General features: G+C 38.4%; 1 protein-coding gene across 1 annotated transcript in view; it reads left to right on the top strand.

Annotated features, from left to right (window-relative positions):
• Positions 1 to 13,219, top strand: part of LOC145664846 (intraflagellar transport protein 27 homolog) — a 31,783-nt gene that overhangs the window by 13,097 nt on the left and 5,467 nt on the right. The window contains exons 3-4 of the mRNA XM_081731861.1: positions 775 to 894; positions 4,815 to 5,087. Coding sequence (XP_081587987.1) covers positions 775 to 894; positions 4,815 to 5,087 — 393 coding nt within the window. The remainder of the gene's footprint in view (positions 1 to 774; positions 895 to 4,814; positions 5,088 to 13,219) is intronic.

Genomic DNA, 13,219 nt, shown 5'->3' with positions numbered 1-13,219 from the left:
GTTTTAACTATTTTTGATTTCATTTTCACTCTCAATAGAAAAAAAAATAAATGCAGAAAAGAAATGTATATATTTAAAATAATTTCCATAAGCCGTATACTCTCCTAGTTATAAATAAAAGGTTTATGCCCACGTATTTTTAGTCTTTTTCGTAGAAAGCAGTTTTATGTAACATAGTTCAGAAGTTAAATTTCAAACAGTTCAAATTGCAACAGGTTCGTGGATCAATGACGGAGTCGGCTTCTTGGATCGGCACATTAACCAATACATCAACCAGTTGTCTCCTGAGACCAGCCATACATTATAATTGTATAATTTGCTCAATGCCACAACTTATTGAAGTGTTCATTTAAAAATAATTACTAGGATTGTCCAGACACAACAGATATCAGTTGTAGTATGGTCTACATGGGGTGCTGAAGAAGGGACGCCAACCTTCAATAAACAGCATATGCATAAGCTGAGGTTCATATTGCCTTGTTGCTGAAAAGGGGACGCTAACCTTCAGCAAACAACATATGCGACAATTGTAAGCTTAGGTCCACATCTCATGTAGCTTTGGTGCTGAAAAAGGGACGCTAACCTCCAGCAAACAACATATGATAGTTGTATGCTTTTAAGCTATTCAATGTATGATTCTTATTTTTTGAGAACTGAAGTGTAGTGATCGAAAGTTGTAGCAAATAAAATAAATGTCTTTGAAATTGAGTTGTGAGAGTTTTCAATCATTTTTTTGTTAATATATTTTTTTTCTTTCTTTATATTATTTTCCAGACTTGTGGTATTGATCTGAATGTGAAAGCAATATGTATCCCAGATTCAAACGATGTTGTTGAAATGCAAATGTATGATTCCTCGGGCAAGGATATTTACAGGGAATATTTGCCAAAATATGTAAGTGATATTTAATTAGCATTAGTAAATTTACGAGTAGCATTGTCATAGTGTACACTGCGTGAAAGTGTTTGGTTTGCTTTTCGGTAGATCCAGCACGTAAAGCTAAATTTTACGAAGCCTGGAGTTAAATATAGCCTTTTACCTCTAATTAAATTATATATACTTTTAAAATAAATGAATGTTTGAAAATATAAAGCGGTTTGGTTTCATTTTAGCATGTTCCACAGCCGGACAGACCAATATTTCACATCCTGACCATTATACTAACCCGCAATCTAAATAGAACTGCGGGTAGTCTATCAAGCAAGGATGATATCCATAATTACTTCTATATGAATACATGGGAAACCGGGTTTTGATTGTCCATATCTTGGGTTCAATTGGATGTATCACCTCGATCAACGTACTCGATTCCAAACTTTTGATCCTTTATGTCTTGGACAAAATTGATGGTAATCCGTCAGGTAGTTCTTAAGATTTTGTCTCCTGGACGGATATGCGGACAGAGAGAGCATATATCCCCTTTCTCTTCAATGGAAATATTTTTGTTCAAGTATTTTTTATTGCCAAAAATTTAGTTAAGAATTTATTCATAATCTATATTTATATCACATTGACCTTAAAACCTGCGAAAATACAAACTATTACTGAAAAAGTCATAACATAATGATATGATTATTTCTTGCAACTACTAGTCAAACAAGCGATACAAATTAAATTTTAACAATTACAAGAATAAATAATATGCACTTAAACAGAACAATCCTAAAGCAAATCACATAGTAGAGATTACTTTATATACAAATCAAATTTCTTCTTCTTCTAGTATAAAAAAAATCAGATAACATAAAGAAATGTGTTTCAAAGAAGAAAAATTTCCTCTTGCTCTTTACCTGGTGGTATGGTTCCTAATATAGAGGTTACATTTCCTCTTTGCACTGCCATACTTATTCTCTGAATTAGGAAGGTGCTTGCTTATCATCACCAGATAATTGAGTGAGGCGTTTACCTACTTCCTTTATAAAGCTGAGGCCTTCTTTGCCCCAGGATCCACTGGATTCAATGGCATTGGGCACAAATTGGTACTTCTCTGTTAGGTTACTGTATTTTCTTCTTTTTTCTGTTTCCTTTCGACTGGCTACATTGCCCGCTTGGAGTGAGGAGAAAGGAAGGTTGGAAGGGGCGAAAGTATCTGTGCAGGTAAAATTCTAAATCAATGATTTGCCTCTCTTCCAAGGTATTAAGGTCATCCCATCTGTTCTACTACATCCATTTGGCTCACTTATACCTGCTGAAATGAGTGCTCTCATTATAATGTCATTGACATTTGAGTGTCGGGGATATCTACCTGTACTTTTTATACAAGACAGTCCATGAAGTCCTTTTTTATCTACTGGATTCTTACATGACTGACATTTATGAGGTTCACATACAGTATATTTGCTCCCAACTGTAACGCAACGGCTATTAGAAAACTCTCATTACTAACATGAAGGCCTAGAGGGGACGAAGGTAAAGCTTTAAGCCAAGCTCCTCCTTCTATGGATAATGCAGCAATTATTCTAGCCTTGTCTTCTAGGCTGTCTGAAGACCGTAGTAAAAAGGAGAAGTGTGATTTAAAAATAGCTTCTTCCCACGTGGATTGCTTTGCTCTGGTACTAAATTCGGGTAATTCAGATCCAACTAGCAGTGACCAAGTAGAAGAGCAATCTTTAACTTCAGAATCCATGTGGAAGCTTATATCCTGTTGGAGAAGTGATTCTATTAGACATCAGGAACCATAGAATGATGCCAAGAAGGCGGGAATAGCCAAATCTATGGCTCGTCGGATGCCTAATCCACCAAAACCAACTGGCAGAAAAGCCTGAAGCCATGTGTTATTCTCAAGGAAGCAATTTAGGATAGGTTCTAAACCAGATTTTACGGTGTTATCGAAGCGTTGTAATAAATCTTCTTCCTTCCATGAAGGTGAACTTCTCAGAAAATATAGTAATCTTGGAGTAGTAAATGATGTTCTTAATAAATAAAAGGCAGAATGTGCTGAGATTAATGACAGACGTGTGAAATACATCTCCAGTTTGGTTATCTTCTCAGTTAATAAGGTTTTTCTTGATTCTGTTGAGAAGGCCGTTCCTAGGAGATAAGCGTTTGAAGGAGACATTAATTGAATGCCCGGAGCTACCTCATTGTATGATGTGAACAGTATGTGCATATGCTCTTTCGTTGTTACAAGAAAGCTAATTCACATTTCGAAAAATTAAAACTCCCTGTGTATAAATCACTTTTAATGTATTTAATACGGTATCTGGATCTCCAGCTATGGTTCCATCATCTAAGTACCAAACATTCAAATCTGTGTGTATGTTATTGACTATGGACTGTAAAGTTACTGCGAATAATGCTGGACCTAAGGAATCTCCTTGCTGTACTCCTCTTTGTGAAAAAATGATGTGTTTACCATAATATTAATTGCTGGGCTGAGCATAACTTTGGTGTACGTAGGGATAGGTCGAAGGAAAATTTTCTTTTACGACTGATAACATTACGTTCCTGTCTATCTCATTAAAAGCATTCCTGAAATTAATTTTTAAGAAAACTTTAGGTTTCTGGTGAGGATAAGAATAATATATGCGAGCCGCATGTGCTGCTGCTTCGGCTCCATATCGAATGCCCACTCCAGGTTGGTGTGGAGAGAGAAATTGCACTAGAGGTTGTTTAATTCTCCTACAAATTATTTTGGATGAATGTTTTCTCCACATATTCCCTATTGCAATAGGTCTAATACCTCCACTTTTCTTTGTCAGTGCTATTAGCGATGCTCCAAAGAATATTGGTCGTAATTCTTTAGGCACATCCCCTGATATAATCTTAGATAGGAATTCACATGTGATCTTAATTAGGCGATCTTTGGAATCTTGTGTATTGTAAAGTATTAATTCTTTAAGAATTGAAGAGAGCATGTTATCTATACCTCCTGAAGAACTTGAAGGGAAGGATTTAAGCGCTTTTAAGAATTCGTTGGATGTGACTCTATTAATATTAATATTAAAATCTGCTGTCAGATAGCGTAAATCCAAAAGGATATGCAGGATGTTTCTCTTTTAGGACTTTCAATGTGGTGGCATCTGTTGAGGCTAAAGTATCTTCGGAAGTAAGAAGTCGAACAGCTCCATGTACGTCTCCATCTGCAAGTTTATTCTCTATGTGCTTGATTAAGATGTCATTAGGTGATTTGTTAGCAGTTTTGTTGCGTTTTTATGTGTTCTTCTTCAAACTTGTTAGGTTTGTTATTTCGTCACAACTATTTGACTATAATTGGATTCTCTGTTTCACTCATGTAGTAAGATTAGTGACTTTAACATAAGATGGAGGCATACAAAGTGTTATGTAGGAGAAGAATAAAAGATTCATCCAAGATTCAAAATTATTATATCACTATCTGTTGAAGAACTTCATATAGCGCATCTGCCATAGCATGTCTTGCTCCTCGCGGGACTCTTCGAAGCTTGGCTATTGACGATTTTAATCTTACTAAAGTATTATTGTGTTTAGAAATTAATGCATTTCCATCCTTATTATTGTCATTTGTGTTCAAGTCTTGTGTACCAGGAGATTGATTTTTAAGTAGTATTTTTCAAAATTCACAGAATTTTTAAGTAATATTTCTTAAAATTCATAGGATATTAAAGTAATATTTCTTAAAATTCACAGCATTTTAAAGTAATATTTCTCAAAATTCACATGATTTTTAAATAGTATTTCCCAAAATTTACAGATTTTACAGGTGTCCACAAGTTGTAACATTACTCTTGAAACAAAATGTTTTCTCTCCGTAAGTTAGAACATTAATTTATTGACAAATAAGTTCTGAATAATATGTTTTCCGTACATGACTTAATACTCAATTGCTTTTTCAGTGGAATAGTCCAAATATGGTGATGGCAGTGTATGATGTGACTTCAGAGAACTCGTTTAATTCAATACCCCAATGGGTTGATCTAGTGAAACAGTCCGTACCACAAGTAGCTCCATTTGAAAAGGAGTCAAGCCCCCACGGAAGACCAAGATACTCGTTCCTTGGTGTCCTGTTGGCAAATAAAACTGACTTGAAAGATCGACGGGTTGTTAGCCCTAAAAGTGGTGTAAGTCTAGCAGAGCGTTTGGGGTTGCAATATTTTGAATGTTCCGCGGTAAGTGTAACAATAATTTAAACGTATATTTAGTAATTATAGTTATAGTTGAATGGTTGTGTACTTATCGGAAACCACCGATGTTTAACCTTGCCTCTAGCTGTTAAGATCAATTTTAACGGGTGTCCTAAAATTCATGCAAGAAGTAATTTTGATACAAAACACAGGTTTATAATTAAAAATTGTATTTTTTTTTTATTGATTCATAAAGTATACAGTATAGGGTTATGTATGGAATAGCTTATCAAGCAAATTGCCTCCACAGCTTTGCTGCCACATTCGAACCCTTTTGTTGAAATTTTCCATGATCGTCTGCGTAAATGTGGCTGAATTTTGTTGATACAGCACTCAATTTCCTCCTTCAACGCATGAGTGCTCGTGTGCTAATTGGCATAAACCTTAGACTTCTAAAAAACCCAAAGAAGAATGTCCAAAGACGTTAAATCGTGTGATCTGGGCAGCCAATTCTGATCACCAAAACAGGAAATTACACGACCAAGAAATAACTTGTGTAGTATTTGAATTGTTTTTAGAGGTGTATGGCATGTGGCACCGTTTTATTGAAACCACATGTTGTCCACATCCATATGTTGCAATTTAGGTACGAAAGATTGGTTTTATCATGTCGCAATAGTGTGCACTATTAACTGTTATTGCGTGACCAGCCGCTTTTTTCTAAGAAGAATGGTCCGATGATGCCTTCAGCCCAAAATACGACTCTCACGAACTGCTTCGATGTTTTGTGTTGAACGAAGGACAGAGAGATCCGAAATTAATCTAGTCTCCCTAATTTTTTAAATTAATCTCTTCACAATTGATGAAGTTAAATCACTTTTCCGACAATATTTTGTACGAAAATAGCTACCAGACCTTCATTATTTGTAAAATATTGCTCAACAATGAAAATGCATTGTTCTATCGTATAGCCTTTCATTTTTAACAACCCTAAAGTGTCAGCTGTCACGCTCTTTTTTTTTCTCTCTTTTTTTTTTTTTTTTTTTTTTTTTTTTACTTTGCAACACTTTACTGTACAAATGGCACAAAATTCAAATCTTTCGTGTATTTTGGGACATCCTTTGCAATCGATAATCAACATGGATGGATTTTTCTTTCATATACACCAGGTGTATCAAAAGTCCGGGCTAATTCGTTATGAGCAAAGATAGAAAACATGGAAAGAGAAGAAAGTTGTTGAAAATTGGTGGTTTGGTGGAATTTTTCCCATCACGCCAGCCGTTTGTGCTCCACACTGATAAGGTACCCTATGTTAAGTGGAAAAGCAACGTTGCGCCATGTCAGCAGATTGTTCGAAAGGAACGTAAGCGTGCGAAAAAAAAAAATACACGAGGAACGTGTACATTGTTATGTTAGGGAACCTAGGACACCTTGAATCAGTTTCCCAACAATACTGGCATGGTGTGGGCTCAAGTGAACAGTCTTCTAAATTGGCAACATTGGTTTTCCATTTAACATAGGTAGCTCAGTATTTACAGGGGCAACGCCAAAGGTATTGCTCTTGAATATCGGACTAAATCTGTTCTCGCCGTGCGAAGAACGGTCATTTCAGATATTATATATATAATATAAGAAGAAGTCCTGAATGACTGAGTGAATGATCAATGGCCAGGCCACACTACGTAAGTCAGAAACTTTAAATTTGGCCAGTGGATAAAATTTGTGACGTAAGGTATTACTAAGGAAAGACTTTTGGAAATTCGACGAAGAAGGGGAGAAATACGGATGGCAACTGTTATATTAAAATGTCCATATCTCGGATTCTCTTAGAGTTAGAGACATAAAATCTGGTATTTGGACTTCTCATTTGATATAATTACATACATAATTCAGCGCTGTTTTTTTCTTTCGTATTTGATGTATAGAAAAGAAGAAAACAGTGTGTGGAGAAAAAGAAATGGGAATAACAATTGTTTTAATAACAGACCATAGCTCGGAAGAAGAGATGTGACTAAAAAGAGAAATGGGGTTGCAGTTAGTATAATAAGATGTTCATATCATGAAATTCCTTAAGGTTAGAGGCACGAAATTTGGATTTGGGCTTTTCATCGAAAATAAACACGTATTTCAGCGTTTTTAAATGTTCGACATAGAAGAAAGTGGAGGTGCTTCCCGAAGAAGCCCATACAAGACGTTCGTTTATTTATTTATTTATTTTTTTTTTCGATATTATATAATGAGTGCAGACGTATTCTATATGAAAAATACAGAAGGAAGAACGCAAAATATTGGTCACAATAACACATAGGACATTTACTAGTATATACCCAGGTTATAAGAAAACACTATGTTGTTGTTTAATATGATTAATAAAAAATAAGTTCTAATTTCGCAATGTGTTGCATAACATTGATCTGATCGAACTAGAGAGTACCATAAATGAGTGATATAGTTATGTGAATCAAATATTACGTTAAAACTGTTACTTTTATATAAACATTAGAAATCACAGATAAAAGCCCTTCAAGGCTAGAGTTCTGTAAAAGGCAGAAACTTGTTTCATCTATAGCTTGTAACAGTTATCGTTTTAATTAAAGATGATAACACTTCATCTGATTCTGTTCCTCCATTAATCTCTCAAAATATTTCAAAAAGATTTACTTGCCATAGTCTACAGTTTATTTTATTTCAATAAGCACTTTTTCATTGCTATATTTATAGTCCATTGAATACTTTTGACGCACACTCCCTTTCACGTATTATGTTGTTATTGAAATGATCTTCTTTCATTGGACATATAGAAGAAAATTTGAATTTGTGTGTGTGTGTGTGTTCCATTATAACTTTTATAAACAAATAAAAAAAGTAAATAAAAAAGGTGAGACGTGACGTACACTATGTGATCAAAAGTATCCGGACACCCCCATAAACATACGTTTTTCATATTAGGTGCATTGTGCTGCCACCCACTGCCAGGTACTCATTATTAGCGACCTCAGTAGTCATTAGACATCGTGAGAAAGGAGAATCGGGGCGCTCCGCGGAACTCACGGATTTCAAACGTGGTCAGGTGATTGGGTGTCACCTGTGTCAGAAGTCTGTACGCGAGATTTCCACACTCCTAAGCATCCCTAGGTCCTGATGTGATAGTGAAGTGGAAACGTGAAGGGACACGCACAGTACAAAAGCGTACAGGCCGACCTCGTCTGTTGACTGGCAGAGACTGCTGACAGTTGAAAAGGGTCGTAAAGTGTAATAGGCAGACATCTATCCAGACCATCACATAGGAATTCCAAACTGCATCAGGATCCACTCTAAGTACTATGACAGTTAGGCGTGAGGTGAGAAAACTTGGATTGCATGATCGAGCGGCTGCTCATAAGCCACACGCAGGTAAATGCCAAACGACGCCTCGCTTGGTGTAAGGAGCGTAAACATTGGGCGATTGAACAGTGGAAAAACGTTGTGTGGAGTGACGAATCACGGTACACAATGTGGCGATCCGATGGCAGGGTGTGGGTATGGCGAATGCCTGGTGAACGTCATCTGTCAGCGTGTGTAGTGCCAACAGTAAAATTCGGAGGTGGTGGTGTTATGGTGTGGTCGTGTTTTTCTTGGAGGGGGCTTGCACCCCTTGTTGTTTTCCGTGGCACTCTCACAGCGCAGGCCATTGATGTTTTAAGCACCTTCTTGCTTCCCACTGTTGAAGAGCAATTCGGGGATGGCAATTAAATCTTGCAACACGATCGAGCACCTGTTCATACTGCACGGCCTGTGGCGGAGTGGTTACACGACCATAACATCCCTGTAATGGACTGACCTGCACAGAGTCCTGACTTGAATCCTATAGAACACCTTTGGGATGCTTTGGAACGTCGACTTCGTGCCAGGCCTCACCGACCTGCATCGATCCCTCTCCTCAGTTCACCACTCCGTGTAGAATGGGCTGCTATTCCCCAAGAAACCTTCCAACACCTGATTGAAAGTATGCCTGCGAGAGTGGAAGCTGTCATCAAGGCTAAGGGTGGGCCAACATCATATTGAATTCCAGCAGCACCGATGGAGGGCGCCACGAACTTGCAAGTCATTTTCAGACAGGTGTCCGGATACCTCTAATCACATAATGTATTTCTTGTAGACTTACCTAGGGTTGCCAAATTTTGTAAACGAAAAACCAGGACACCAATCACAGACTATAAGGCCAGGTTTCTTACTCATTTCATCAGAGTCAATTAATTACCTGTCTTTTTCCGGTTATTACTCATAATTTTCTAGTTTATTCTAAACATAGTTAACACAAATGAAGCCGTACAAGGAATATATAAAGAATGTGAAAAGGTAATGTAAGAAGAGGTCTGGTGTCCCTTAATCCGAATTCCGATTTGTTGTGTTTAACAAATCCTAAATATTGTGCCAATTACGACACATCCTCCCATTTATGACTGAAGAGATACTTTTTTCTTTGTTGCGTCATCACCCGAGTCAGAAACACTACCCTAAACGCTAAATCTCTTGAAAGACTTACGCAGGTTCTCCAAAAGTTCGGCAGAAAAAAAAATCAATATAAAAATTAAATAAGACATATACTTTTATGTGTTAACTGCCATTTTTTCTGCCGGAGTAGGATGTTACGGAATTTTAGCCTGAAAATTACTGAAAATTTTATCAGATAATGGAAAAAATATAAATCCAAAATTATTGAATGCGTGCATAGTATATTTAGAAATATTTATCTACACATGGGAAAATATATTAAAGACAACTCAGTTCTCAGAAACTGTGCCTAAGAAGACAGCAGATAGGACGAAATAGACAATTTAAATGCGGTTAACTTGTAGCGACTGAAAGCAGTATCGCCATTATTGATTAAAGTTCTAACAGTCAAGCAGTTCCGTGCTGCCGACAGAAGTATAAAATAACTAGTAGTTAAAGCCCGTCACCAGAAAAAGGACGTTCTTTTCTATTGAAAGTGATATTCAAGAAATTATTTACATAACATATGCCTCCTCTTAAATATTTTTTTAAAATCCTTTTTCCCCCCTCTAGAAGCTAAAGTACCCATACGACGAAAGAATGGATGTGATTTCAAACCCCCTGTTGTTTGTTAAGTAAAATTAATTCGTTACTCAAATCTTCCGTTTTTAGGTGAGACATACTAGTCCTTGCAGGTTGAATTTTTATTTCAATTTGAAGAAAGAAAACCGGGACAAACAGGTGTCCCGGAAGCCTTTTTCGGGACAGTTAATTATTTCATTGAAAACTGGGACGTCTGAAACCCTAGACTTACCAATCATCCTTATTGACTAAATCTATTTTGACTAGATCTTGCCTTTATGGTGGAAAAACGTTGGATTGGTTGGCTACTAACAACATATTGGTTGTACCAAAATACAGGGTCAGTCCTTAAAGTAGTAGGACTGAGTCAATTAAAAACAAGATATTGACAGAAATAACACTTACGCGTAATATTCTTCGATCCTCCTACATCCACACACCACTGCCAGCGGAATTTCCAGTTTTCATACGCTTCCTGGAAGGCGGAAACTGGAATGCTGTTCAGCTGCCTCGTCACGGCCTGTTGTAATGCTTCCACTGAGCCGTGATGATGCCCTTTCAGGGAGGTTTTGAGGCGGGGGAAGAGGAAAAGTCTTACGGGGGGCGCGGTGGCTCAGTGGTAGAGCGTTCACCTCTGGTGCTTGGGGTCCCGGGTTCGATCCCAGCCCCCGCCAAGTGAACTTTGTGGTGGACGAACACCGTGCTCGTGGGTTTTCTCGGGGTTCTCCCGTTTCCTCCCACTTTCTTCATTCCACCATTTCACTCATCTCTCATAATCACTGTCTCCTAACCGGCATAACCGTGGGACGTAAAACTTAAAGATTTCATTTCATTTCAAAGAGGAAAAGTCTAGTGGGACAAGGTCGGGACTGTAGGGTGGCTGAGGCAAGGTTGCAATGTTATGTTGGGCCAGATACGCCACCACTCGGAAGGCTGTGTGGCTCGGCGCATTGTCATGATGCATTCGCCAGGAGTTGGCGATGGCTGGGCGGACGCAGACGATGCGTTTCCTCAGCCGTTCCAGGACCTGGAGATAAAAAAACTGCATTGACAGTCTGTCCGTGTGGAACAAATTCCCTGTGGATCACTCCTTGTGAATCGAAAAAGCAAATGAGCATGCTTTTCACTTTTGATTTCGTCATGCGCGCCCTTTTAGGGCGTGGGCAATTTCGGGTGTGCCATTCCGCACTTTGACGTTTGGTCGCAGGGTCATACTCAAACGTCCACGTCTCGTCCCCAGTCACCACATTGTCTAACAAGTTTGGATTTTCACTCACTTCTTCGAGAAGGTCCTGGCAGATCCGTTTGCGAACGCCCTTTTGCTCGTCTGCCAGCACTCGCGGCACCAACTCTGCACAAATTTTCCTCATTTGTAATTGTTCGTGCACAATTTCGTGAACTTGGGTTTTAGCAATGCCAAGTTCATCGGCAATCATGCGAACAGTTAATCTTCGGTCACTGTCCAGCAAATTCTTCACTCTTGCAACATTTTCCTCCGTTTTGGAGCTCGAAGGTCGTTCTGACCGTGCAGCGTCTTCAACTTCTTCTCTCTCCTCCCTAAACACCTTGTGCAACTCAAACACACTCGATTTTCCAATGGCGTTATCACCGTACGCCGTCTTGATCATTTCATGAGTCTCTGTCCCAGTTTTACCGAGCTTCACGCAAAATTTGATGGCCTAACGCTGTTCCAAAAGATTGGCCATGACGCAGCGTGACGAGGGTCACTCGCAGAGGTTACGATGACGAGCGATCTTTACCCTGCTATGACTGGCAGCCGACTGGCGCTGCTTCCTGTCTTTCCTTAGACCCACCTCAACCAACAACAGGTGGAGTAACCGCCGTCAGTCTGTAAAAAAAAAAAAAAAAAAAAAAAAAAAAAAAAAAAAAAAAAAAAAAAAAAACAGTCCTACTACTTTAAGGACTGACCGTGTATATCAATCCACTCTATGTGCCGCAAGCTCTTCCAATTGAGAGAGTATGGGCAATATTATCTCGATTGGTGTACACCAATGGTTGGAGGCAACATCAGCCGAACAGTTACGACGACGGTTTCTCGTAAGAAGCTGCGACAGATTGAGAATAAAGACCCGTTGCAATGTAGTTCTGTTCCGTTTGTGAATTAATGTTGTAACAAATAAGCCAATGTCTGTGTCTGTTTCTTTCTTTGCTTGTAATAATGGGTTACAATTTATGCCGTTGTCTCTGATACCATAAATTTGCTTTGACTTTTGAATTCGTATGTATGCGTACTTTTGAATCACTATATTTTGCTTATTATTCATGTTACTTGGGATTGTAGTCGGTCAAGGATAAGGATAAGGAGGGTATATTTGGAAGTTTTCGCATAACAAAATGTCCGTCAAATTGATTAATTCTAATTTTTTATTTGTTACATTCCGAGACTGTTGAATATTGTAAAATTCCACACAAGCAAAGAGAGGTTGGAGTCCCGCAAAGCTCAAGGCAAGCTAGGCGGAAAGGAAAATATAGAGCTCCATACAAGCTAGGTGGCTGCGGTTAGGAATCTCTCAGAGTTCCATGGAAGCTAAGAGCGGGGTTGAATTCCCACAAAGCTCCAGGCAAGCTAGGCGGGAAGGAAAATATAGAGCTCCATGCAAGCTAGGTGGCTGCGGTTAGGAATCTCTCAGAGCTCCATGGAAGCTAAGAGAGAGGTTAAATTCCCGCAAAGCTTCAGGCAAGCTGAGGGGCAGGAGGTCTCAGAGCTCCTTCAAGCTGGGAGGCTTGGGTTAAGTTAGAGTATCTTAGAGCTCCAGGCAAGCTAAGATAGGCGAGTTGATCAGCCGAAACTGTTGTCAATTGAGGCGATACATGAAGTTTTATATCTTCTTCTGAGCAGCAATGGTGCTGATGTTCCTCTTCTATCACGTGATTATATGGTGACGAGGATTCGTGTCGTCTGCTTCATGTAGTAACTTGTAGTAGAACAAGTAGTTTAGTTTATAAATAAAAGACACATGTTGATGTTTATAAATACAAACTACGGATAGGATATTACAATATACTCACTTCTAGCGTTACACATTTCACTAGTATTTTAGTGAGCACATTGATTCATGAAAAATATTGTACTGCTTGAAAATAGAGTGTTAATTGATATT

Source organism: Thermobia domestica, chromosome 11 (assembly GCF_964235325.1).
Source record: "Thermobia domestica chromosome 11, izTheDome1.hap1.1, whole genome shotgun sequence".
Classification (NCBI taxonomy): Eukaryota; Metazoa; Arthropoda; class Insecta; order Zygentoma; family Lepismatidae; genus Thermobia; species Thermobia domestica.
The sequence above is the reverse complement of the archived record's forward strand: the minus strand, read 5'-3'. Positions and strand labels throughout refer to the sequence as shown.